Source organism: Chlamydotis macqueenii, chromosome 2 (genome assembly GCF_036417535.1).
Source record: "Chlamydotis macqueenii isolate bChlMac1 chromosome 2, bChlMac1.mat, whole genome shotgun sequence".
Taxonomy (NCBI): Eukaryota; Metazoa; Chordata; class Aves; order Otidiformes; family Otididae; genus Chlamydotis; species Chlamydotis macqueenii.
Window position 1 is genome coordinate 12,196,806 of NC_141557.1, and position 26,937 is coordinate 12,223,742.

At 37.5% G+C, this 26,937-nt stretch overlaps 1 protein-coding gene across 4 annotated transcripts in view; it reads left to right on the forward strand.

Annotated features, from left to right (window-relative positions):
• The first annotated feature begins 12,245 nt into the window (after positions 1–12,245).
• PFKP (phosphofructokinase, platelet) overlaps positions 12,246–26,937 on the forward strand; it is a 47,001-nt gene continuing 32,309 nt past the window's right edge. Inside the window, exons 1-2 of one of the 4 annotated variants that reach the window (XM_086741927.1) lie at positions 12,246–12,681; positions 21,372–21,445. In XM_086741927.1, the coding sequence (XP_086598053.1) occupies positions 12,597–12,681; positions 21,372–21,445 (159 nt within the window). In that variant the 5' untranslated portion in view covers positions 12,246–12,596. The remainder of the gene's footprint in view (positions 12,682–21,371; positions 21,446–26,937) is intronic. The other 3 variants (XM_086741929.1, XM_086741926.1, XM_086741925.1) reach the window with 3 other exon arrangements.

Sequence of the window (26,937 nt, forward strand, 5' to 3'; positions counted from 1 at the left end):
TACCACATTCTAAGGCAGATATTGATATATTTTACAAAGTTTCAATGTGGATACAACCTTTTCATCACAAAAGGTACATTGCAAGTGTAAGCGCATTATATACCTCTCTATATATACTGATGGCATTATATATCTAAAAGGAAGATTAAAAAAAAAAATTAAGTTGTCTTATCCTTACCTTTCCAGTGCATTCCCTTAAATATAATTTAAAAAACCCATAAATATATTGTTTTATTCCTTAACATGTAGACATTGGTAAACTGTATTAGGGTAGGATTATTATGCTAATATATTTGTCTGAGTACCCTCCTTATAGCTTGAATTAATTAATTTAAGGATACATTAAAACACATTATATTATTGGACTTGTCACTCAGATTCAGTGCGTATATTATAGTGTACCTAATACGGTGAGAGCTTGTAGCTGTCCTTGGCCCAGCTATTACTCAGGAGAAAAGGACTTGGTGGCATCCAGGAATGGCAAGAATAGCAGGTACAAGTGAAAATGAAGATATTTATGTTATTGGCATATGACATACAAAACGTACACAAGTTACTTGAAGTTTGAAGTTTTCAAACATTCCATTTGCACAGAGGCATCTATCTCAGGAGGGATATGGAAGAACAGTATGAGACAAAGTCAGCAATGGGAGACGTTTTTCTACTGGTGATTTCATTTGGCTAGAGCAACTGAGCTGTCTATGCGACATTAGGAAAACAATAATGTATCACCTTTTTAACATGAACTTACAGAGGTAAACAAGGAGACATGAGCACCATACGCCAGTTTCTATAATTTGATTAGAATGCCTGGCTTACAATTTAAAGACCTACATGGTGCTATGAGCATTCTGAGCTCACCACATCAGAAGAAAGAAGCTCTGTGTTCCCATTTGATGGGATCTTCACTCTAAGACATACTTATGAGAAAAAATACTAAGGACTGTCACAAACCAGGGAAGCTATTTGTAGCTAATAAGAAAAAAAATAGTTGCTCTGAATTATACTCCACAGAACCCTTGTTCTCCTCCAATCACAACACAGGGTTTGCCTTTTAGCTTAAGGAGCTTAAGCTGGTACAACTCAGATTCCACATTATATATCAAAACTCTAATACTCTATGGTGCTTTGATGAAGGTTTTGTATTGTTTCATTGGACTTTGTTAATAATACAAATCATCCTAAACCAAAGTATTTAGTTTACTTTAGATAATTCTAAAAGATTCTGAGAAAAAAAGATCTTAAGGGGTTTATAACAAACATGTTGCTCCTTTCAATTTATTTTTACTATTTCACTCACTGTGATACTACAACGTTACTAAATTTCCACTTCTTGAAAAAACGCACAAGTTCAGTACAAGTTAATAGTCCCATTGTTTGCAGCTATACTGGAACATCAAACTGTTTCTTTCTAATGGAAACTCTTCATAGACAATGCCGTTATTGACAAACTGAACAGCAGTTCTGAAATAAAGAGGCTGTCCTTTATGGCAAATGAGAAGTCCCTGGGAAAAAAAAAAAAAAAGTTGAAGATAGCTGTACCATAACACTTGTGAAAGCAATGTTGTGAGACATCGGTGCCAACCTTCCCTCACCATTAAAAAAATGTAAAAAGAAATTAGAGCTTCACTATCCCAAATCTGTGACACCAGTAGGGGAGTAACCTCTTTCTGAGTTGTCGTAGAGAAGGTTTCTCCATTCTATGGGGCTGTAGCACAGGCCTGATCCATGGCACTGGACACGACTGTTAAGGAAAGCAAATAGAACACCGTTTACAACTTTTACAGGCACAAAGTTGTATTTAACTATCTTGTGTATAGGACTAGGGACTTTATTTATTTGCTTCTGACAATAAATTTCTATTTAATTTTTTCTGTGAAAGCACTGAGTCCAGTGACAGCAATAGACTGAAGTCCAGTGAAACAGTAATAAAAGAAAACTTTTTTCAGGAGGAAAGTACAAATTACAAGAAGCATAAAGAACTTGACTATAAGCAGTATTTTTCTGGTTGTCTTGGAAAGAATTTTTTGCACCACTGTTTTTTACAGCTACTTCTTCATACTAGCACTTGAACACAATGTACTTTGGCAAGAAGAAGAAAACAATAGCTTCTAAATACTTAAAAGAAAAACTGTCCAGAAATTTATGCCTTTGATCATCTGCTTATTTGTAAATGCACTTAAAGGTTTCTGAATACTTGTCTTCTAATCCATACAACTAAGAAGTTGTACATTCATTCTCTTAATAACTTACAAAATTGAGTAAAATTTAGAATTACAGAATCATAGAATAGTTTAGGTTGAAAGGGACCTCACAAGACCTAAATTCAACCTCCTGCTGAAAGCAGGGTCAACACTGAATTCTAGGGGTTGTCCAGTCAGGTCTTGAAAACTTCCAAGGTAGAAGTTGTAAGAAAAGTGAATAGTGCTCATAATAGTTCACATTCTTTTGTGATTCCTGATAAATTATTTTTATTGGTGGCAAGATGAATGTTAAGAAGGCATTAAAATGTTTTCCCTAGCAGACATTATCTCAGCTGTCTCTCTTCCTGTCTTACTTATCCTTATGTGATTAATTTTGTCCTCTGTTCTGCTTATTTAATTTTCAGTAATCCATCCTAGTCTAGCCCTATATAGTGGAAAGTATCAGAGTTTCCTGAGGCAGCCACTTGCTTGATTTATATGGTACATTTGTGGCTCTCAAGGACTTGTGGATCCCAAGATAAGGACAATGGCATTGCAGTAGAATTGTTTCAGGGATGGGATGGGAATTCCTACCCTTTCCAGTCACCTACCAAAATGGAAGCACTTTGCCATAGGTGTCTGATTTGGGCTTGGTGAGCATCACCTTGTGCTACTAAAATGGAATGAAGCTTCACAGGACCAGATCTTGACCTCATGGAGAAACTAGATTGGCCATGGACAAGTGTATCAAGTAGGAAGACTTAGAAGATCTAGACCATAGCTTCCCAGAACTAGCTAAAATAATATTAACTCTTAATGGCGCTCATCCTGCCCTGTAATTCAGCTGTTCTCCTTCTAGCTCACCACATGTTATTTCCCAGACTCCTTATGACCTCTCCTATTCCTGTCTACTCCTTTAGAATCCATTCCAGCTAGCTTCTGCTATGAGCTAACTTGCCTTTGTGGTTTTGATAGTAAAATTTAATTTGATCAAATTCTGAACTCACAAAAGCAATAATGAAGAGTAAATACCATGACAGATAACCTCTTATATCATGTTAATGAATGAGTTAATTTTTCATCTAGGTAGAACATTTGTTTTCCTTTGCAGTAAGCAGGATTTTCTTTTTAATGTCTCCAGTGAAATGTTGCTATTGCACCTGTTCTTTCAGCAGTTTTTTACTTTTTTTTAACTTTTTTTTTTTAAAGCAACTATTTTAATACATAACATTCACATTTTAAAGACAAGACATTGTGTGAGGCATTCAGTCTCAGCAGTGAATAGAGGCATTCACTATCAAAGAAACATTGCCTTCCTGGAAGGGAAATGATGAGTCTAAGATAATGGACTGTAATCATTAAATACTAAAGATGTTCCACCTATGTTTGATCACAACAATCACCATTCAATTTATTTACAATATACTGACTACTTTTGCATAATGATCCTAATGGTATTACTCAAACATATCATAAAAGGACTTTGGTCACTTGCAAAAGCAATCAAAGAAATCAATTTTTTCTTTATCAGAATTCTAAGGAATTCCAAGGAATTATAAAACAAAAACAATCTGTTTGGTTTTTGGTTTGTTTTTTTTTTCTCAGCTCTGGTCCACAGTTTAAAAATATTACTTAACTTCTCAGTTATGCCTGTCATAGTATTTCTAAATTGTAAGTTCTCATATATGCAATATGGTTTTTGTGTGAGATTCTTTAGGGTTTTTTTTTGTGCTACAGAAGGTGAGATAAGACTTTTTCTGGTGTCACTCTAAGCAAAGGATGCATAAAAATGCATTTTTACAAGAAATCAGTATTAAATACATGTCTGCTAACTATTTAAATTTCAGACAAGGAGAAATTAGATGTTATTAATTCCCTTCACAGGAAGAAAACAGACCACATTGCATAAGGCATCCAGACTGGCTTCTTGCAAATGAAAATTACTCTGCTAGTCATTAAAGGCTATTTTTTTAATTCAACAAATTGAAACATTTCATATTTTTCATCATCAGTTATGATCTCAAATCAGTATCATAAAAATATTTAGAAGCAAGAATATGAAATTTGTACCACTTAACTATACTAAAATGATCAACAGAAGTGAAAAAACTCCTCTTATCCTCAGCATTAAGATGAAAGGAAGAAAGAGATGGGAAGCAAGTTGTAATTAGTGAAAGCAAGGAGGAGCAAAGGAAAATAGATGGTAGGAAAACAAATGAAAGGAAGGCTGGAGTGGGGAGGAGAAAGAGGGAGAGAGCAAGCACATGCCAGGAAATAAGAGGCATTGACTGACCAGCATTTTAAGTAAAAATAAATATGTCCTCTTGAAGAAACAATCCTTGCTGTTATATACTATTCATGACACCATAACAGATAAAACAACTACAAAAAATTCAAAGGTAAAGACTGCTTGTTGGAGTGCAAATTATTCGGACCAAATACCTAATTTTATTGCTTTCTCTAAGCACTTGTAATCTCTCTCAGAAACTGCTGGCTGCTAACACACAATGATGGCCCCCCTATCTGCTTTACTACCAAAATTGCTTTTCAAGTCTCCTTAGGCCTCCAGAAAGACAACTTTGTGGCACTGTACTCCCCAGATAGTTTGTGGAGGAGACAAAGATGGCCTGTACACTCTGGAATACATTCCATTTTTACTAGTTATGCTCTCCCCCCACCTCACAAGCCCCCAAACTAATGTTTCCATTAAGTTCAGTCATTTTTTGAATACTGAACCCCCTTTCAATCGAATAGTAAGACACCACACTAAATAAGAAGAGCCTTTGAAGGACTAGGGTCATAGCAGCTACAATAAAAGGTCATAGCTCAATCTATCTGTCTGAGCAATCTGTCACTTATGGCTGCCTGAAGTCTCCACAACCACTTAGGTTATTTTAAGTGTTGCTGGAGCTTCCATTTTCGGGCAAGCCACAAAAATGCAAAGAAAATATGCATAACCTCTACTGTAAAGAGTGAAATATAGCTTCAAAGGGAAAATAATCCCAGGAGAAATACATATCAAATCCACTGTTTATCAGTACTAATAAAATTAATATACGTACTGTAACTTGTGCAAAAATATACAGTAAGTAGGAATTCAAGTATTTACAATGCAATGGAGAACAAGTTTACTTGTTTAACTCTCATATATCGTAAATCATGTAAAAATTGCAAATCACAAACCACAGTTTCAATTAGTTTAATTTTAGATAACTAAAATTCTCCAGTATCATGGGAACTGCTGCATATTTGAGGGAACTGCTGTATATACAAATATTTGGGGAGACTGCACTTTTAATTCATCATGTCAGTAACTGTGCAACTACATTTATATTACCTTAACTATACTGCCATGTTAATTCTGGATTATAAAATTCAAGTCTTTATGGAAGGGAACCACCATTGTAATGTTTGTAGAACATCAGAGCTTACATTTAGGAATGAAGTTACACTTACCAAACCAATTTAATTAATTAGATTAGATCAGTACTAACAATACCATTTCTTGGAGTAAAATTAAGGGTACACCATTTTAAACAGAAAAATATTCTGTGTTTTTTTCATTGTTTTTCTTTCCACATAAAAATTATCCCCAGGGTCATAAATAGGGGAAGAGGCTACTCTTTCTTTAAGCAACCTTAAGTTACACAAATAATATAAACTCTTCTTTATCTCTTCTAGATCCTTCAGAATTTTTTCCCTGGCAGTTATTTCCATCAATTCTGCTGAGGGAAGAAACCAGAGACAACTTCAGGCCAAATTGTCCATTTGGCCTCAATCCACATAAACACTTAGCTGATGTGTCCTGTATTTGTGCCTTTTCGGAAACAAAAGACTAAGCATTAGTCCAACCAAACTCTGCTGAGGAATATGATATAACAAATCTTCAGAGAGCTCCTTAATATCATCCACTCTTCAACAGAGGTGACCTCCACGTAAAATTCCACAGTGCTCACTTTTATATAATATAGCCTAATAATTACAGCATATGACCAGAAAGTGATGCTCCTGAGATCAGTTTGCCCAAGTACACTGAAGCCTTTCTCTGCAATCTACCCTATCAGTCAGGTGCACAGTTTTCTGGATGAGGACACTCCAACACTCTTCCTGAAGCTGTTACAAGGATTCACTAATCCAGAAGTACTGTACAAAAGACAATACCATCTAATAATCAAGTAGTGTGGGCACTCATTTATAAGAAAGATGTTCTGCATTCTGGACAATGTTCTAAGGTTCATATTTCTATAGTAAGCACTAGAGTAAATAAACATAATTCATGTCACATAAATAATAAGAATTCTCAATATCTTAAGATAATTTGCATTGCTTAAGAGAAAGCCACAGAAGCATCACATTCTGAGAATATCACGATTAGTCTATATCCTTTTAATGCATACTATGAACAAGTATACATGGCCCTACCAGCCATATACCTTTTGTGGCTCATAGTACGGCAAGCTCACAAATTATCCCGTGGCGCCAAATGATGGCTCACTGTGGAAGCTTTCTAGGTGAGAAAGAAAGGCTTACGTATTCTTCTCCCCTAAACCAGAAGAAATAACTTAGTCAACTGTATGATTCATTAACCATTTAATTAGCACAATGTTTCCTTTTAATGAAGTCTCCTAGGCAGTTTTTTCTGTTTCTAAGTTTTTTAAACCTCTGAGCAATTACGATACGTGCATGGCTCAGTTATTCCAAACCTAGTATATCTAACACAACATATCTTTCACAATGATACACGTTCTCTTTGATCTGTAGTATTTTTGGGTGGTGCTTAACTCAGTAATGAATTTTCCTACCCAATAAAACAAGATAAATATACTTTTAAATTAAAAAGTGGACTCCAGGTCATGTCAAACCACAGAACGATGCATTTTTAGGGGCTTAGAACTCGGGTTTTTTTCAATAATCAAAGTCTGAAAGTAAGATAACCTAGAAATACATAGTGTGTTAATAGTATTTGTTTGATGGTGGCACTGAACAGTGAATTTAGCAGCTGGCAGTAGAAGGAAGAAAAAACAACGTCACTTAAACCTGCTGAGCACAAACTAGGAAGTTTAGTATGTGTCATTTAAGAAAAGATACATTAATTTATCATGGAAGAAATAACTATCAAGCCTAAACACCATGCTGACACATTTTCCATATAACTATTTATACAACATTTTCCATTAAAGTGTGGAGGCTTCAAACCTAGTAAAAGCTGAACAATACTTCTTGTTTTTGAAGATATAGAACAACATTCCCAGTCAAAATATGTTTGCTAGGAATTAATGTGCTACTGCTTAATCAGTATTTACATTTAGATTCTGAGATTAAAAAAAAAAACAAACAAAAAAACCCAACATTGTGGAGGAAATAACTTCTAGAAAAATACTGCTCAACCATTGTATTTTTTTTTTCTTTAATAAAGGACAGATATAGTCAGGTAAGCATAGGAGCTAGATTTGTCCTTTTCTTTTATATATGGCCTGATTCAAGTACCATTAAAAAGTCTTGCCATTTCATTTTAGTGGGAATTTAATGAATGTCTTAGATTAGTACCTAAACTCTCAAATGAAGAGTCAGGTACAGCAAATACAAAGCAAGAGCCATCCGACATTCAAGAAAAAGTTGTAGCTGATGTTCAGTAACTGATTTTCTTTCACAATGAACACAGTGCCATTTTACCTTATCACCCCTCACTGAAAATAGTAAAACATCATTTACAGCTGACGTATTTTCCCTTTCCCATTTCTCACACTGACTTGGGCAGTTTAAATGGCTTACATTTGCTCCAGTATGTTACCAAGTATTTTTGTCCCTGTGTAAAATGGGCATATTCATAGACAAGCGATACGTGTCATCTCTTTTAAAAGCTGATATTACAGTGATTCAAGATATTTTCCATCCTTATAGTGAAAATTATTTTGATGCATTTTATATGACTACCAGGAAGTAACAGATTAATAATTTGATTACCTTTTCCATAATGTCTGTATTGGTCAGAGCTTCAAGTAAATTTCTCTCCAAAACTGTCTTAATTGCTGCTCTCTTCCTAACAAAATCAGTACCAACTAGAGACGAAACCAAGAAAAATACATTAGAAAATCTTGTTTGAATATTTATTAAAAAACTTACCTATTCTGGAGACAATTATGTCCCCTTCTCAAGTGTGTGTTAGCTTTCCATTGCCCTCATCACCCTTCCTTCCTCCCTCATCCAATTTTAATAGTAAGTCCCTTCTTCAAATCTCTTGAGATTTTCCTATATCTCTTGTATCACACTAGTTCTAGATTTCCTCTCATTTACAGTCTATATTTCCAGCATAAAGAAAACACTGTGTATGTTAGTGTCACTAGGACTGTCATTATGCAAGAGAAATGAAAAAAGACCCATAGAATCCAGTCTACTACCAAATATATTTTGTTAGAATGACACAATTGAAGGGTGAAAACAAATAGAAAAGAGACTAAGTAGTACAAGAGTTTATATGCAACATGTAGGACCAAGGAATATTGTAGTATTAATGGATGAAAGCAGTTGCTTCTCTTATATAAATCACCGTCACCATCTGCCCAGAAATATTTTGATGACTTCTTCTTTCCTTCTTTTCATGCTAATCAGTGCATTCCATGACTAAGCCTGTTTCATTTCAAAATGCCGAAATTCCCGTAAATCCTTCCATCTCATTCTGGTTTTTAATAATATTAAAAAGTTGAATATGCAAAATTTAATTATCTTTATGATTCATAAGTTTCACAAAAAAAAAAATAACAGCTGGGTAGAAGAGACTGCTCCTATAAGCACCTCGGACAAACTTGGAAGTGTGGGCTTACATACCACTAGATGCCAGAGAATCCACATATGAAAGAAAGGTCTAGCTTCCAGTTTCAGTTGGCTGGAAATCCATTCATTCAGCTCTGTTACTCATGCAATAATCTTCTTCTTTTTGGACATGACTTGTATGTTCTTCCTAGTTTAATTTAATTTCAATGGAAGATGTTGTGGCAAATAAAGTACTGGATACATCTGTGATATTAAATCCATGATATGAACCGTTTTATAGTTCAAAAGCACCATATGTAATGATCCTGGCACAATAAGTTGAGGTGGGTAGCAATCCAAAGTACACTTTAAAAAGTGTCAATCAGGTTTTCTTAGGTAGTGATAAGATTTAAAGATAGGCAGATGGGCTTGTTCTAGATGGCACAGAGAACAAACAGGCAATGGGAAAAGGACACAGCAGAGCATCTGCAACGGTCAGTATCAAGGAAGAGCCAAAACCCACCTGTTCCCTCCCTATCCTATGTAAACTGGTTCTCTTTAGTAGTACAGTAAGAGGACAATTGGAGTGCCTAATGTAGTGTGTAAATCACCTGCTGAGGTTTTATTTAGAGATGCAGTTTCTTTATTATCAGTTTGCATATCTCAAAAGAGCCTGTTCTCTTAGTGTCAGTATGATTTATACGTTTGTACCTAGCTGCATTGCAACTATATCCCACAAGGTTAAATAAGACTGTTTCCCCCAACAATCTTCAATACTTAAGCCAAGAATTTACTCTGTGAATTAGATTACAGGCAGCTGTATTCCTGGAAGATATTTAAGTATATCAAGACAGCCTCAGAAACAAACAGTTCCACATCCTTTCCTCTCCTCCCACCTCTACTTTAATGACTTGACACAAACAAAATAGAATTATTTCCTGAGACCTCTGCTGAAGAACAATAGCTATAATAAACGATGAAAACAGTGCAGCTTCCTAGTTACACAAGGGTGAAAAAAATACATCACTTACAAGTTCATTATGTACCATAATGCAATTGGAGAAAAAATACTTTCAGAAAATAATAGCTCCTTGCATCAAGGCTGCATTCGGAAGCAAGAGGGACAAGTCTATCTCCAAAGCGTGAAATGTTTAGCTACAGAGAACAAAAGAAAGTAAGCCCGTTCTAAAGAATGGCTAAGTATCTGCACAAAACCAAACAGAACCAATGCAAAGCTTCCTCAAAGTGTCGCTCAGATGACAAACTTTCATTGGTCCATGATCTTAAAAGTAGTCATAATAAGTTTATATTAGCCAAAGACCTTTGTACTGATTTTACAGGCTTTGGATCAAGTCCCGAATCACTCAAAAACTTTAATCTAGCTTTTGCCAGAGATACCCTCCAAGAAATGATTTCAATTGAAACCAGAACCCTTTGAACGGAGTGCAACTTTATGGGGGTTTACATATTTCTATAACAAAAAATACACTGTATTATTACCTATGACTCAGAACTCTCTTCAGATTCAGGAAAGAATACAGTAAATTCCCTGTAGAATCATTATTGTTCATGGTATGCAAACTATTTGGCAATGCACCTTTTCCACTGTCAAATCATACACTCATTTTAGTCTCCAAGTAGACGCAATATGAGCTGCCCACATACTAGTATAGATACCTATTTGCAGGTATGGTTTCTTCAAACATTTTATCTATGAGTAATTTTGACTGAACTACTCAAATGACTGTACTCTTGCATGTGTCTGTGTGAAAGTTGACAGGATGAGCACATGTACTTTTACAACGTGAGTTAAGTCTAAGATGTGATGAAGACGTTGAATAAAAACAGTAATTATTTCAGCAATTAAAATATAAAACTTGAGTCAGCATCTTCTGCTGTTCCTGACTCTCCCTGCCTTGCTTTATAATTTTGGGCAAGTAACTTAGCCTCTGATTCTGCAAATACTTTTACTTATGTTAAGTACCACAAAGAACTATATGGGATAATACAGCTTTATTTGCTGAAATTAACAAAATTGGGGTCTTAAGCTGTTTCTAAGACTACACTATGATCAACAGAATTATTCTGTTGTACTCCAATGCTGCATTATAATGCAGTGAGTTTAAGAAAGTGCTTCTCCACCATTACTAAGCACTCCTCAAGTAAAGGGATAAGTGCACAACAGAAGTACAACAGGGAAGGCAGAAAGACTGGGACACCTATCTCGAGTAACCTCTCTGCTTTATCTCTGTTGCTCCTTTAGACTCAACCTTTGTCTCTAAGCGGTAAATACTTACAGGAAGTAACTGCCTTTTCCTAGCTGCACCTGAACATCTGCTACGGTTTTGAGATGCCATAGCAGCAAGACATACCTAAGAGGGGATGAGAGAGGCAAAAAGAGAATGAGGCCTTTGCGTTTCCCTGCCTCACAAGGCAGACGTGGGCCAAACACTGTGACACAAACCCTGGGACACAAACCCTGCTAGACTAAGTAACTCTCTTTACTTATTCTGCATTGGCAGCTGATGGGAGTCTTTTGAGCAACAGCTGAGCGTGACAGGGCAGGCCGTGACGCCGCCTTAAGAGAACCCGGCAGCGAGCAGCCGACAGGCTGGAGGCAGATTTCCCACTCCAGCCTCTGGCAGAGACGCGTGGGCGCTCCCACCGCCAGCCAGCGCTGCAGCAGGGCTCACACGGGACGGCCTGGCCGGGGGCTCCCGACCAGCGCAAGGCCCACCCAGACCCACCCGGGAGAGACCACCTCGCCACGCGGGACCCTGACTGCAGCCCCAGCAAGGCTCTGGCCGCCGGCGAGCTCCCGCGGAAATGGCTGCACGGGGAGCCAGTTCCGACGGCTCCGCAAGCGCAACGGGGACGCGGGGTGCCACTCAACCGCTACGGCGGAGAGGATGCGTTAACTCCGACCGACGGAGCGCCCCCGCCTCCACTGCCGCCCTGCCAAGGCGCCAGCCATATTCCCCGCATTGCCCCCACCGCCGGCGCCGCGGAAACGCCTGCGCGCTCCCTCAGCCTCGTGCCACCTTCCCCCGCCCCCCACCTGCCGGCTCCCTCCGAACTACACCGCCCCACCCGCCGCTCGAGGCGGCAGCTCGCCTTCTCATTGGCCCCTTGGCCCGCCCCTGCGCGCTCCCTCAGCCTCGTGCCACCTCCCTCCCCCCTTCCCCCCACCTGCCGGCTCCCTCCGAACCACAACGCCCCACCCCGCCCGCCGCAACGGCCGCCGCTCGAGGCGGCAGCTCGCCTTCTCATTGGCCCCTTGACCCGCCTGTCAACCGCCGCTGCCGAAGGGGCGTTGAGGGCGGTGCCGGGCCGCGCGGCGTAGGGCTGCCAGCGGGACCGGGGAGAGGAAGCGGCTGTAGCGGGGGGAGAGGCGGGTGGTTGGCTGGTTGGGATGTGAGCGCTGCATTTTTTTTTTTTCCCGGGCTTTTTCATACGGCCTCCCCTTATTTTTTTTTTCCTTAGAAATATATCTGTCTGCAAATACACGCCTACACCGGGTGTTTTTCGGGCTCTTTTTCCGCAGAGGCCAGATCTTCGATTCAGCGGAGCGTGCACCTCGGGTAGCAGGGCAGAGCCCCGCGGCCAGGGGCTCCCTCAGCCACCTCGCTCCGTCTCCCCCGCCGGTGCCGCCTCCGCAGCGCCATGGATCACCAACCGAAGTTCTTCGAGAACCTCTCGGGCACCGGGAAGGCCATCGGGGTGCTAACCAGCGGCGGCGATGCCCAAGGTAGCCGCTCACTACTGGAGGAGAGGCAGAAAATGGTGGGGGGGACGGACACTGCAGACAGGGAGGGTGAGGAGCCCCTCGGGGAGTGGTGTGAGGGAGGCAGGAACGCGAAGGGCCTGCCGGCCCGGCGGGCAGGGCGCCCACGCGGGAGGCTGGGGAAGGAGCCGGCGGGTGAAGGGTGCAGGAAGCGTGGGGCTGCCTCAGGGGTGGCTGCGGGCTACCGCGGCGGTGGGGGCACATGGAAGGAGTGTGGAGAGAAGGGTCTGGGAGTGGAGCACACCAGGTCGCCGTTGTTCTCGGGTTCCTCCTTCCGTGTTGGCTTTCGAGCTGCCTTTCTTTCTGAGATAATGTAAAAGATAAATCACTTCTTGCGCGGCCTGGGCGCCTGAGTTGCATACCCTCATCCTTCCTCCTCCCTCCCTTTCTCATCGCATTTCTTCTGAGCCTGCCTTGGCTGGGAAGAGGGTAGAAACGCTCCAGGAACTTTTACCACCAACATGTCTTCAGCCCCGAGGAGATGGTGGGGAGGGGAGAGAGGAGGGAGAGCGGATGGCTGATGCGAGCGGGGGAGGAGGTCGTGCTGCCTCGCAGGGCGGGTGGGAGGCTGGCTGCGCTCCTGGGGCCCTGCCAGCCCTCGCCTCGTCTGCTTTTCTCTCCGTCTTGGCACCAGGAACACTTCATGTTCCTACCCATGATGCAGAAAGATTAGACGGTAGTTTACTCTCTATATATGCTGGAAACGTGTTTCACCTTAAATCTCTTTAAGTGTAGAGGGAGTCCTAGGCACAGGACAGGGTGAAGAAAAGACCTAGAGACATTAAGAGGAAAGGGAAAGAAAAGAGGCTTGATTGCAATATACTTAGTAATGAAGGCATGCTTTCCTACACTTGTTTCCCCTTTTCCACCAGAAAATCTCATATATATTAATAATTTGAAGTCTCAGTAAATTAAGACTTAAAATATGCAATGCTCCATGCCATTTTAGAAGACTCTTGCTCAGCTTTTGCCAGGGGAGTTGTTCAGTGATGATTGCTTTCAGCTCCTTCCCTTACATTACGATTATTTTATTTTTTTTTTTGCCGGGAGTGTCTCGAAAGTACTTTCACTTAAAGAAGAAACGGCATTCTTATTCGCGCTTGTGAAGAAATTACAGAGCGAGAAAAGCCTCTCTCTTTCTTTTTTGTGTGGGCTCCGTAGTTTAATGACCAGTTTCCCCAGCTTTTCACGTGGGGACCGGCCCGCATCCGCGGCCGGGGCGTCCGGTCCGGTTTCCCAGGGTGGGAGCTGGTGCCGGCAGCAGCCTCTCTCTGCTCCCCACGCGTTCCCTGCGCTCCCATGAGGTCGTAGTTTGCGTGGACCAGTGTCTCCCGCTGCCGCCCCGCCGCCGGTGTGTACGTGATCCGCTGCCAGTCGCTGCAGATTCCGCCTCTTTGCGTCATCTGGGCCGGGAGAAGCATCCTCCCTCCCTCTGCCTGAAGGAATAACGGGGAGCCCCCGGGTTTACCTGGGATTGTCTGAAACTCTTTCTAATCGGGAGTCGAAGGGATTTCGTACCAATAGGAGAGGAAAACGTTGCAGTTTCGTAGAAAATGCGAGTTGATGCCCATAAATGGCTTCTCTTTTGTACCTCTGTGGGGTTACGCTTTCTCAAGTTTTATCCACAGTTTGCTCTCAGTGTCATCACTTCCACTGCTAAATGATTCTAGGAGGGACTGTGAATCAAGGCATCACTGTTTTAATGGTCTGATCGCCAAATCGCCATTTTAATTTCAAAGTGTGACAGGGCAGTGCCTCAAGCAGCAGTAGCGTGTTCAGCAAGGGGCTGAACCCTGCTACTTGCTTCCGCATGGCTGGAGATTATATAATGCAGCAGCAGATGCATCTCTTTTTATAAGTATTAATCTGTGCTTGCCACTATGTGAGTTAAAGCATTTAAAGGACTTGCAGAATCCATGAGTGACATCTAGGCTTTATTATCTGGCAGATTGCAACTGCAGCATAATTACTTGGAGGGATAAAAGGTAACTGCATGTGGAAGCTCCTCTCTGAGGAGTGAGGTTCGCACAAAGACCCAAGCAAAGTAAGCTGGATGCCTTCCAAGTCATTTTGTAGGCAGTGTTGTCCTAACTTAGAAGAACGGGGCGGGGGGGAACCAACAAAGCATTTTAGAACTTGATCATTTAAACTGAGTTACACCACACAGTTGAAGTTTGTAACCTTTACTTTCTTGGTAACAGATGTGTAAAATATGCAACTTCAAGTCTGTTTGCATGCTAGGTTAGGAGTTGAACAAGGGACAGAATGAGTCATGCCCTGTCAAGGTCATTTGCCTTCTAGAGGGCAAATGTCTGAGAGAAGTGAAGTTGTGGAGTACAAGCAGAAGGAAATATGCTGCTATTACTGCAAAGCTATTTGAAAATATATGTTCAAGCAAACTGTAGGTGAGGCAAAACTACTAACTGAAGTAGGCAAAAAAAAGTACTAATTAAAAAAAAGAAGTTCCAGTCTCCTGTTTTTGTTTTGGGGTTTTTTTTTTAGGTTTGTTAGACAGTAGAAACTTTCAGAGTATCTGTAACACAAACTCACAGGAAATTGAATGGAAAGAACACCCATTAGTGTTGCAGTAAACACACAGTCTTCATATCAATAGGTGCCTTGATTTATGTTGGTGAGGTGTAAATCTTAGCCTAGAACAAAATATACGTGAAATTATTTTAAAATAGAAGTTACTGCATTTGCTGTTATTGTACTTTTTAATAATTTATAAGTAACATTAGGTCAATTACGCAAGCCTTTCTATTTATGGGACATGTTAAGTTTTAAATTATTTCCCCATGTTTGTAGTATTTCCTTGGAAAGTTTTTCTTGTTTGTCCTTTTTATTACCTGTGGAATATTAAAGGATGTAGAATGTGTATGTGTTATACTGAAACTATTACAGTTTAGTCACCACATTTTAAACACAAGCATATTCTTTTGTTTGATGGAGTTAAAGAATTTATCAGTGATTTATTTCACAAGGAAGAGATGTGTATTTTATACACTTAATGTAGGTAAGTACTAACCTTGTAGTGCATCACTTCAGCTAGCCAGCTCTTAAACTGTGAACTAAAACAAAGACTTTCCACCATAATGACAAGTGCTTTGCGAGGCGAAAGAAGTTTTGACAATTGATTCTCAAAATTTATGCGTTAGCTCAGTTTCTGGGCTGTTTCTAAATTGTAGTAGTTGCAGCTCAGAAAGGTGGACTAATAAATGGGTTTTAAGTCATGCTTCTGTCTTCAGTTTGTGGCACTCTTTGGGCATGGTCTGCTTCAGGTCCTGAAGTAAATTGATTGTATTTTTATGTGGGTTGCCAGTGGCTGCCACAGACAATTTTGAATGCCATAGGTCATGAATGTTTGTACAACCTCCAATCAGACTGCTTATTCTAGGTCCATGATAGGTATGGCTCAGCAGCGGGAACAATGTCATCTGAAAGCTTCTGACAGAAGGCAGTTGTGTACTGTTAGGGAGTGACGTGTTTGTGGCTACTTCAAGCTGTTGCCCAATTTACAGGCTCAAGATTGTTATCTTTGAATGTGACCGCATTATTTTTGAGATAAACTCAAAGATTGTGTTGAGCAAGACAACCTAAGTAAGGGACTTATGGATTACATGGTAACTGTCTAGACTACGATTGCTGAAGTAAAGACCTACTTATGTCTACATTTGAAGCATTAAAGGCTTCCCAACGTTTCGAGGCATATTTAGCATAGTAGTGTAGATGGACTGCTCTTGTCCTGGTAACTTAGATTGGAAGAAGAAATTTTGCCACTGAACTAATAAAAAAACCTCGACTTCTTCAGCAAATATTGAGCTTAAAACAGCTGAAAAGAACCTTATAGCCTCTTGGATTTCAGAGTTTTGGAATACCATAGACCATGACTGTGGGAGCAAAGGTCTCCATATTTCTGTTCTTAAAGCCTTACAGGCTTCCGAGGAACATCACGAGATGTATTTAATATGGTAGCGCAGATAAACTGATCTTATCCTGGTAGCATGTGATGGAAAAACTGAACAAGTAAATTCTGCTACTGAACAAATAAAATATATTTTAAAATCAACCAACCAATAAAAGAAATAAAAAAAAAACAAAAAACAACCTACACTTCTTTTATGTCGTTCAAATTACAAAGTTTCTTTGTTAACACTTATCTAATTTGAAGATAGTCCCAAAGAATTTTTGAATTCTAGCCTCCCCAAAAGCCTTTTCCAGCAAATAACAGTGTGTGTGTGTGTGTATGGACATGTATATAAAATACATATATATGTCCATATATATATAATAGGATAAATACAATTTGAATGTAAAATTAAGGAATGTGGTTATTAATGGCTGAGTGTAACTATTTTGATGCATTTAATATTTTGGAGGAGCTACTTCTATAATTAGTAGGTTCTATGATTGAAACTAATCTGTTAAGATGTTTTTTGATTTTGAAGAAGGAGATGTATGTAGTCTAGATATTATGCTATTGTATATATTTGTGCAGTAGAATGTTCTGACCTAACACAATGTTATTGTTTACAAAAACTGTATAGTGTTTTCTTCAGATATCTAGAATCGTTATTGTGATTATATACAGTAAAATCTGTTATGTAATTAAAAGTACATGGAATAAACCCAAATTGTTTCCTTAATGATTTGTTTAGTTCTTATTGACTGCTGCTTCTCGTCTTTCCGTTTGATGATTATAGGCTCTTAAACATTAATGATATATTGTTTACATACTTGAATAAAGTCTGTAAATGGATATTCCATTCTGTTTGGTAATGTTTAGAGATTTTCCTTAGTTTCTGTGTTTCTATACAGTCTTTTAAGTCTGGATCTTTATTCATCATAGCACTTCAACATATGCGCTATGTCATTAAGCATGCATTAAAGCCAAGGTTTATCTTTAAAATTGGTGGTACTTAAATATTTCTTGATGCTTGTCCAAGACAGATAGCTTTAATTTTTCTTTTACATGGTTAGTGTTACGGTTAATTATTTAAAGGCCTGTCTAGCTGACTAAAGTGAGGAAAACTTGGCTTAAACACAAAATATTGTTTTAATTTGACTCAGACTCCTCTATTGTAGTGGTACGTATGTATGTGGAACAGGATGTAAACACCAGAGAGGAGTACTCTTTTAGGGGAAGGGAGTGCCTTTAATATGATTGAAAGATTTCTACAGTACTGTTTGTAACCCTGCTATGAAAATTATTGCTTTCAAAGACTATTGAATAGATAATATCAAGAAGGACTCTCAATTATCAACTCTTAAATTAATTTCAGATATTATGTAAATCCATGTAAGTAGTTGCAGATTAAATAATCCTTGCTGAGTCCAAAAGAGCAAAATAAATCTTTTCCTCTGTCAAATACTTTAATGCAAAAGCAAGTGGTAATTCAGAAAGATTTTAAATAATTCTTACATTATAAAAAAATACTGGTTTTACTTGTGGCTTTCTTTTGAAGCTACTATTCTAATCCTATATGTTTATCCGGCTATATTTATTATTCAGGACTAAATCCATGGTTAACCCAGTAAATCTTTTTTCAATAATAGGCATGTAATCACATTTCATAGTTATTGTGGTAATTTACAAATACTATTGTAACAATCCACAAATAATCAAATACAGCAACATTTTTTTAGACAAGTTCTACAGAGGCTTAATTAAATTCTCAGTATTTTCATACTTGAATCACTGCAAGCAGTGTATTCAGCTTTAGATAGCCAACATGTAAAAGTCTAAAGCTTCAGTGTTTTAACTCTGTCTTGTAGATACCAAATGATAACATCCTTCAGTCCTCAGCCCTTCTGAAATGTAAGCCACTTCTTCATGAGGTTGTCAATGAACACCCAAGTTCTTTTTCTGTATAAAGAGATAAAATATACCTCACCCAAAAAGTAATAAAAAGTATATTTCATAAATTTATAAAGTTACATGGTGGTACCGAAAAGATGCTTTGTATCTGTAATTTGAGGTTTGTTTTTTTTTTTTTTCTGGGCTTTTGCTCTTTTTTTTTTTCAGCAGATAAATTATGAATTTTACCAATTTTTCATGTAAGACATATGGAAATTGGGAAGTATTCTCTAAGAAAATACATGGCTATATTATGAATATATTCACATGGAAAGAATTAATTTGTCATTTTGAGTAATAAATGCTTATATTTTACTCCGCTTTAGAAGCAGTATGAATTTTAAGCCAAATCAACATTTGTAGGCTAATTTATTCATAATGAAAGCTGTGGCAGATCTGGAGAATTTGTGATGAGAACAGAGTAACTCCCCTTCTTTAAAATACACTGATTAAGAGAGTTGCATGCTAAAGATAAAAAAATAGGATACATGACAAATAAAGCAGAAATGTGAGCAAGAAATAGAAAAAAAGACAAGTATGTATCTTTGGTAGATGTGAATGTTTATATTTAATGTCTTCCTATTTTATTAAATATTTAGTTTTGCTGACAAAACTATTCTGCTTTAGCCTGTTTGGAGCATAGAGACATTTTCTTTATTCTAATTACATACTTGGAATACAGAGACTACTGCTGAATGACAGACCAGAGTCTTTATAACTGAACATATATTAGATGCTTAAAACAGTCTTGGTGTTCTTCTCGGGTGTCAAACAGGAGAGGTGACAAAGCTGAACCTCAAAACCAGAAGATTCTTAAAATGGCAGTTCTGAGTAGTCACCTAATGAAGATGAACTTTTTCACTTCTAGAATTCTACAGCTCAGTGGATTATATAAAAAGTTAAAAAAACCTCTCCACAAACAAACCCAAAGAAACAACACTACCACCCTCCCTTGAAAAAAAAACCAAACCAAAACTAAATCAAAAAACCTAAACTACCAAAAAACTTCACTATCAACAAACAAGAACAACAAAACACCTCCCACGCAACCTGTTTTGCGTTAATAGAAGCAAGCTGTGGACTTTGATGAAAGGAGTAGCTTGTGCTTATGTCTTTGCTGATTGAGGAAAATAGCAGAGCTGTGAAGAGCTGCATTTTATAAAGTTAAAGGTCTTTGTCTCCACTTTCCAGGGGACCTGAGGTGGGAGTTGTGTTCTTTTTGTTACAAAAACTTTCACTGGGGAGATAACTTTGCTCTGTAGTAGATCCTTTTTGATCTGAGACTTAGCATGCTAACTTTCTTTTCAGTGCAGCCTGTCAGATGAGATTCTTTGCTTTTCTTTGGCACCATCCAGTTCATTGTCCAAAACTGTGCTATTAGCTGTCTTGGCATTTGAGAAATTTTTTCAGCTCTGCCATAAGGCTGACTCTAGCTGAGAGAATTCTTGTTATTTCCTAACACAGAACTGAAAAACACTGTTACTGGTGATTTTAATCTTAAGGCTAAGTGACATCTATATGAACAAAAAAGCAACTTTTGATTTTGGCAAACAATTTTTTGTTTTAAATTGGGCAACTTCAGGATCTTTCTGGTGTGTTCCTAAGTAATAAATCTTTCAGAAAACCTTAGTCTCATTCTTTATTCAGACAGAAGAGCTGTTATAGCTCAGTGTTTTTTCCAGTAATCACAGATATTATAGGAATATATAAACCCACTGTGTTGTGGGTTTATTTATTCTAGTTACTGACTTTACATCTCTAGATAGGTTAACACTTAACAGTAGAGCTGACCTACTACTTTGCTATTTTGATATTAATCGCACCAGATTTGGAGAACTGGTGCCCAGTATTTTGCATTGTCATGGTTCTGGCATCCCTTTCAACTGATGTGCCCAGGCTGTGTCTTTCAGTGTAGCCTAACTACTATTTCTGTCCTCATGCTTTGCATAATCTCTTGTGTCTGTTTAAGTGGTATGGAAGCAATTAGTTTATTACTTTTGGGAACTTTCTGAATAATGGGTATGGTAACACAATATCCGAAGGGGTGAGTTATAACAGAAATTCATTTGACCCGTATAGGGGGACCAGTGGAACTTTCACTGTTGCTCAGGAGGTTAAGTGTTTGACCGTTGGACTTTAATGGAAGATTTTACAGTAGTGTAATTTGTCGAATGTCTGTGAGCAGGGAATTCAATGTGAGCTTGCAGTTCTGGGAAGCATAGTGGCATTTAGGCACTTTTCTGTCAGATGAGTCCATGCAGTATTTCTTGTCTTAATTTACTGCTACTTCTGTCTTTTTAAATGAGCATCTGTCCATGTCAGGAGCTTTGGCTGTGCTCTCCACAAAATAATGTGCATATACACGTGTTATTTTGAAAAGCACAGGAAAAAGAACTGACGTGATAATTTCTCATTTGAAGAAGCTATATTTTAACTGTCTGTATGTTTTACATTTCAGATAGGAAACTAATCATTATTGTGAAATGAATTTACTTTCTCTTTCTGCTTTAGTAGCTATTACTTTCAAAATGCTGTTTTACAATCAGCAGCAATTTAATCTCTGATTAACATACATACTGGCATCCACATAGTTATTGTAACAAAGCAAATGGTTCCGCACCCTTCATATTCATGGGCTGATTGCACTGTCATTAAGCAAATTTCTTCTTTAATAGTTGCTGATCATTGTCTTTCTTTAGGAATGAATTGATGTTTCAGTTTTTTTAAAGTCACTGAAAATGTATACAAAAAGTAATTGGATAATCTATAACAACATGATTTTGCTTTTTCTTCCCAGGTATGAATGCTGCTGTGCGTGCAGTAGTACGCATGGGAATCTATGTAAAAGCCAAGGTGTATTTTGTTTATGAGGTTAGTTTTTGTTTTATTCATTCTGTATTTGTCTTCTGACTATACTTAAATTTTTGTGGAAACCTCATGGAGAGTGAATAGTGTAAATTTAAAAAATGTTTTAGATGTCATTCTCTTTCATCATATCATTTTTTTTTTGATGGAAAGTATATTTCACAAGGTATATGCTAAAACTATTTAATTTAAAAGTAATTTTTAGGCTATATGAAATTCTTACGTGCCACCAGAATCTTGAAAATACTGAGAAAACCAGAGGTGTTTGTCACCCAGCAGTGAGCTGTGTATTTTTGTACTTTTTAGGTGTTTGGCCCCAAATGTTGAACTTCATAAATACTTTCCTAAACCTAGTTAAACTACTAATACTTAACCCTTTGACTTACACCAGTCCATTTTCCTAGGGTGTGATAAGGATGTGCCATCGCCCTCATTTCACAGATTATACAACTTGGTTTTGATCAAGAGTACTCTCAGGCTGGTGCCATCTTTCCTGGCTTATAGGTAGAAAGTTGTAACTTGAAAAACCTTCAACCAACAAACAAAAAAGACTGCACGAAAAAAACTATGCCATCAGTAGTGTGTCCAGAGATGAGAATTCTGTAGTTGAAGCTTATGACTGCATGTGCATGAAGACAATAGCAATTATTTGATACAAAAAAATGATAAGACAAGTTTAATTTAAATGCCAAAATAATACTATTTGTGTATGTCTTACTGGAAGACTCAGTTATAGTTAGACTTTTGCCTGAAGGACACTCAGTTTTTATAAAATTTGCAGATTAAACAATACAGTAAATATATTTAGCAAGTCATTCTGTTCACATTGAAATTCCTGTACAATTTATTAGAAGTTTGAGTTTATTACAAATTATAATAAATAAATACATCATAATGGTCTGGTGCAAAATGTAATTTTAATGTTTAATATAAAAATATGGAGTACTAGAATTCCTAGAAGTGCTATGAAAGTACTTTGGTTTTAGTTTTATGCGTGCAAAATATACAATTTAGCTTTACAAGCTAGCTGTTTTTCCATTTTCTGTCTTTGTCTGCTTATTCTTATAGTTCATTTACTAAAGAGATGCGAAGTATATTGAAATGCAAATAAGCAGAGCACTGTGCTCCGAAATTCTTTTGTCCTACGGTGCTACAGCAAGTAGCTCTGAATACTTGGTGTGTGCTAATTACATGGCCAATCTCTAGAATTCCTTCAGTGTTCAGCTGTTTTGCAGGCTTGCTGAAATGGGTCAGTTATTTTTGTGGAAATAAGGAAGTTTTTTTTGACTGTCTTTAAAGGCCAAAACTTGGACTTTTTTTTCTTTTTTTTTTTTTTTTTAATTATGTTTAAGAGTTACCATCTTTGTAGTTCATCTTACAGTATGTTTACGTTTGTCACCTTTTAAAAACTGTTTTGTATCACAGAGTGTACTCAATGATAAATCTCCAAAATTTGGAGATTTCTGTGGTTTTCCTGAACTTAACAAAATTACACTATTTAAATTATCATGGTCTGCTGTTAATTGCTAGAGTTTGCCAATGTGAAGTCACAGATACTTTGGAATGAAAATCGATTGTAAAAATCAAGTTAATGTTGAAATTTTGAGTTTCCATTATATATTGTCATTCTATGTTCATTGTAACATTTCACTGTAAGTACGGGAAATAGCTCTGAAAGAGGTCTGCTTCTAGATTAGTCCATTCAGTTCTATATTTCAGGAAGTACTGAATGCTAAGCTTTTTTTCTTCTTTGACTGTTAATTAAAATATGAAGTCAGTTTTCTTTCACAGTGTATATAAGTGTTTCAGAGAAATGCTATTGCAAGATTTGAATGAAACAACTATTTAATTTCAGCACTTTGAAAAAAGGAAACAGATGCAGGTGACAAGTGTAGTGGAAGAGAAAAATCTTAGGGTAAGACCGTCACTAATGATCCGTATTATAAGCCTTAGCATGATGTATACAGAGGAGATGCATTTTTCTATATACTTGGAGTTATTCTATTTAATACTTTTAATAAGGTCTTTCTGTATTATAGTTTATCAAATGCAGACTTAATGTGTTAAGCAATGAGAACAGTATATTTTTAGCCTACATTTTGAGTAGGCATTTTAACTAGACACACATATGTCAAGGTAGAGAGATGCTTGTATTGAAGCTGCTCTGAAAAAGTGAAGAAAAAAACCTGAAGTGGCAACATCCAAAGTTATAAAAGGTTTTCTGATTTGGAGGCAAAAATGGAGTTGAAGGTCTCAGCCTTTCCAAGCCTACTTTGCTCTAGTTATTGTATGCCCTTTTTCTGCTGTAACTTTCACTGTCATAAGAACTTTTTTTGCACTGTGAAATCATCTGTCATCTACAGCTGTGGCCAAAACTAGTGCCATATTCTAAGTAAAACAATAACTCTGTTTTTCCTTTGCTTCCTAACTCCATTTTGCTTCTTTTTGTGATGAAAGCGCTATTATCAAGGTAAATAAATAAAAATTGGCAATGAACTAGATATAAGTAATTTTCTAGCATTTTTAAAATTGGATTTATCAAAGCCCAAAGAAAGAAGCTGTTAGGTCTTGAAACTAAAAAAACCCCATTTCATGTGAAAAATAAAACTATAAAATAGTTCATATAAAAACTATAATTTATTATATTTATATAAGTTATAGAAAAACGATAATCTTATAGCTATAAAACAATTAAAAACCTTGTCTCTTAAATCACTGAAATTAGCACATTTGAAAATTTTGCTATTAATTCGTGGAGACAATGCTTACTCTACACAGTTACCCTAGTTTCATATTTTACTCATATCAACATCTTTTAGTATTTAATTTCAGTATATAAACAGTCTGTAGTCAGCCTCACTGACTAGCATCACATTATTCCTCAAATCTACCCCAGTCTGAATCAAAATGAATACTCGTGGACTTATTTTACTCATGCTGTGAAAATCTAGTAGATGGAAGTATATGTAACAGTACCAGGCTGCTCAGGCTAGTTCAGGAGGCTAGTTTAAATTATTTCACTAATCAGAAGTTATTTAAGTTGGTTTTGGGTTTTTGGGGTGGTTTTGTTTTGGTTTTTGTCTTTTTTTTTTTTAATTGAGAATGAGAAGGAAAAAGTGATGCCTCTCATTTATGGCAATTCATTTTAGAAACTGGGGTCTTAAATATTTGTACAAATAACTTGCCCTTTTTCCAGGATTGAAGCACATAGTTCCCAGTGGATGCGTACTCTTACTGCTAAGCTATGGAACTTTTAGATTCTTCATCTTGATTAAGAGTTTTTCTCAAGATCCCAGCATTGGAAATGCAGTGGTACGGCAGTCATGGATTTCTGTGAGGAAAACTTGCTGTCTTTCATGTGGTGGTTTGTACACTCAGTGATGCTAGTATTTTATGTTGTTGAGCAATAGCTAAAAAAGCTCAGTAAGTAAACTTAAATAACTGTTAAAGCCCCAAATGTCTTGCATGTAACCTATCAGAAGATGGCTTGTTCTTTCTCAAAAGCTTTTATTTTTAGAGTTAAGACTGGATGCAAGGTTTGCTGTCTCTGACGCTCTCTCTGGGAGTTGCAGTGTATATGCATATATCCTGTGATCATATAATCCACAGAGCTTTTCTCTTGTTCATCTTTGAATATTCAGATTTTGGGTAGAGGAAGGAATAAGCGTTAAATGGGGTTGACTTTCAAGTATAGTGCTTGCTGTATTTTTGTCAGTTTACTTTTTTCGTTTCTTGCCCCATAGTTTTAATATCTTTGTACCTGAGCTGCTATTTTTAGAATCTAAGTAAGATTTTTTTTTTTTAATGTAAATTGACAGGTTCCCACTCTTTTTTTTATTAAGGTCTGTATTCACATCTGCCAGTAATTTTCAGTAACCAGACAATTGTAACAGCATTGAGCTGTGTGATAAAATAGCTCTTAATGGTGTGGAAGAACAGCATGGAAATTCTAGCAACTTTGTTCGAAGCTAGCTTATATGTGCTAATTGGCAAGCAGAACTGAGTTAGGAAAAGCTGATGTAACAATTGAAATGAATCAAGCCTGTTCCAAAAGCTCCTTGTGCTTACCTTGTAGTGGGAGGAATTGTTAATACCGCCCCTGTTCTTGCTTGTCTACACAGAGAAAGGAGAACCAATGTGGACTCCTGACCAGAAAGCATGAGTTCTTTCTACTTTAAAGATGCGTGGTGCAGGAGCACGACTCATTCTTGGCCTAGCTATAAGTTGTTTCAAATCTGACAGACAATTTCAAATAGTAGATTATCCATTTGCTTTTCCCTCTGCTTTAGATTTGTTAAAAAAAAATACAATTTGTGACTTTTCATGAGTCTCATGATATATATATAATTACATATATATTACTGGATATAATACTTTCTTGAATGCACTTTCTTCATTTTTCCTCTCAAGTAAAAATGGGAGGTGAATGATTGGAACAAATACATGGACTGTGTATACTTTTGTCGACGTGCAGTGCAGCTTACTATGGTCAGTGTTAAAAACTGAGGATGCAACATCACACTATTTTTTTTCAGAATTTGTTGTGTAGGAATCTTTGTGTTATTGTAATTGCCAATAGGAACACTGATAGGAGAAGCTTTCAATCCATTACTGAGTGATAAAAGGAACATTGGATTCTTCACTTTAAAAAAAAAACAAACCAGCAAACCTGTGATAAATGAACTTAACTAATTTATTAGCCTTCATCAAGCTCAACTGGATCTACAGGAATGTTTCTGTCTGAAGATCTTTGCACTTTATCTGAGGAGTTTTTCTAACTTGCTCTAATTTTAAAGGAATTGTGCAAATAATGTCTTAGTTTCAAATCATTATGCATGTACATTAGTATACAACACAGTAAGTGTATGTATTAGATACACATCAAAGTTCTCTGCAAAGAGTACAGGATACTGAAAAGATCTGCTGAATGACAGACATTTTTCATCTGGCTGTTTCTTTTACTCTTGCTTGATCATCTTATATGTAAATTCATTTGTCAAGTGTCGCTGAGCAGAAACTTTTATGCTTTCCCCTTGGAATCTATATTAGAATCCTAGAAAGCTTGATTTGAGTAACTCGTACTTTTGCTGAGTCCAGGTTATCTCTATATTCTTACCCTACCATGCTATTGAGGGACTCCAAGTATGATTCGGTACTCATATATATATACATTCATATAATGGCTTTTTAAGCCAGAGTAGGCTTAGTACATTTCCAAGTTATTGCTTACTGGATAAAATCCACATATACTCAGGATTGTACCAAAGTAAGTGTCTTCAGATCATAATATCCGTTTTGCTGTCTTCTAACTCAATTCTGTTTCTAATTCCACCTGATTTGTTATTGAGAACCCTAAAACTAAATATGTACAGTCTTGCAAGAACTGCATACAGAAGAAATGTTAACTAATTATTCCTCAGCATGATTATCCATATGTGTACATAATCTAAAACTGGAGACAGAAACATTGTCATGTTTATTTTGTTTAGTAGTTTTTG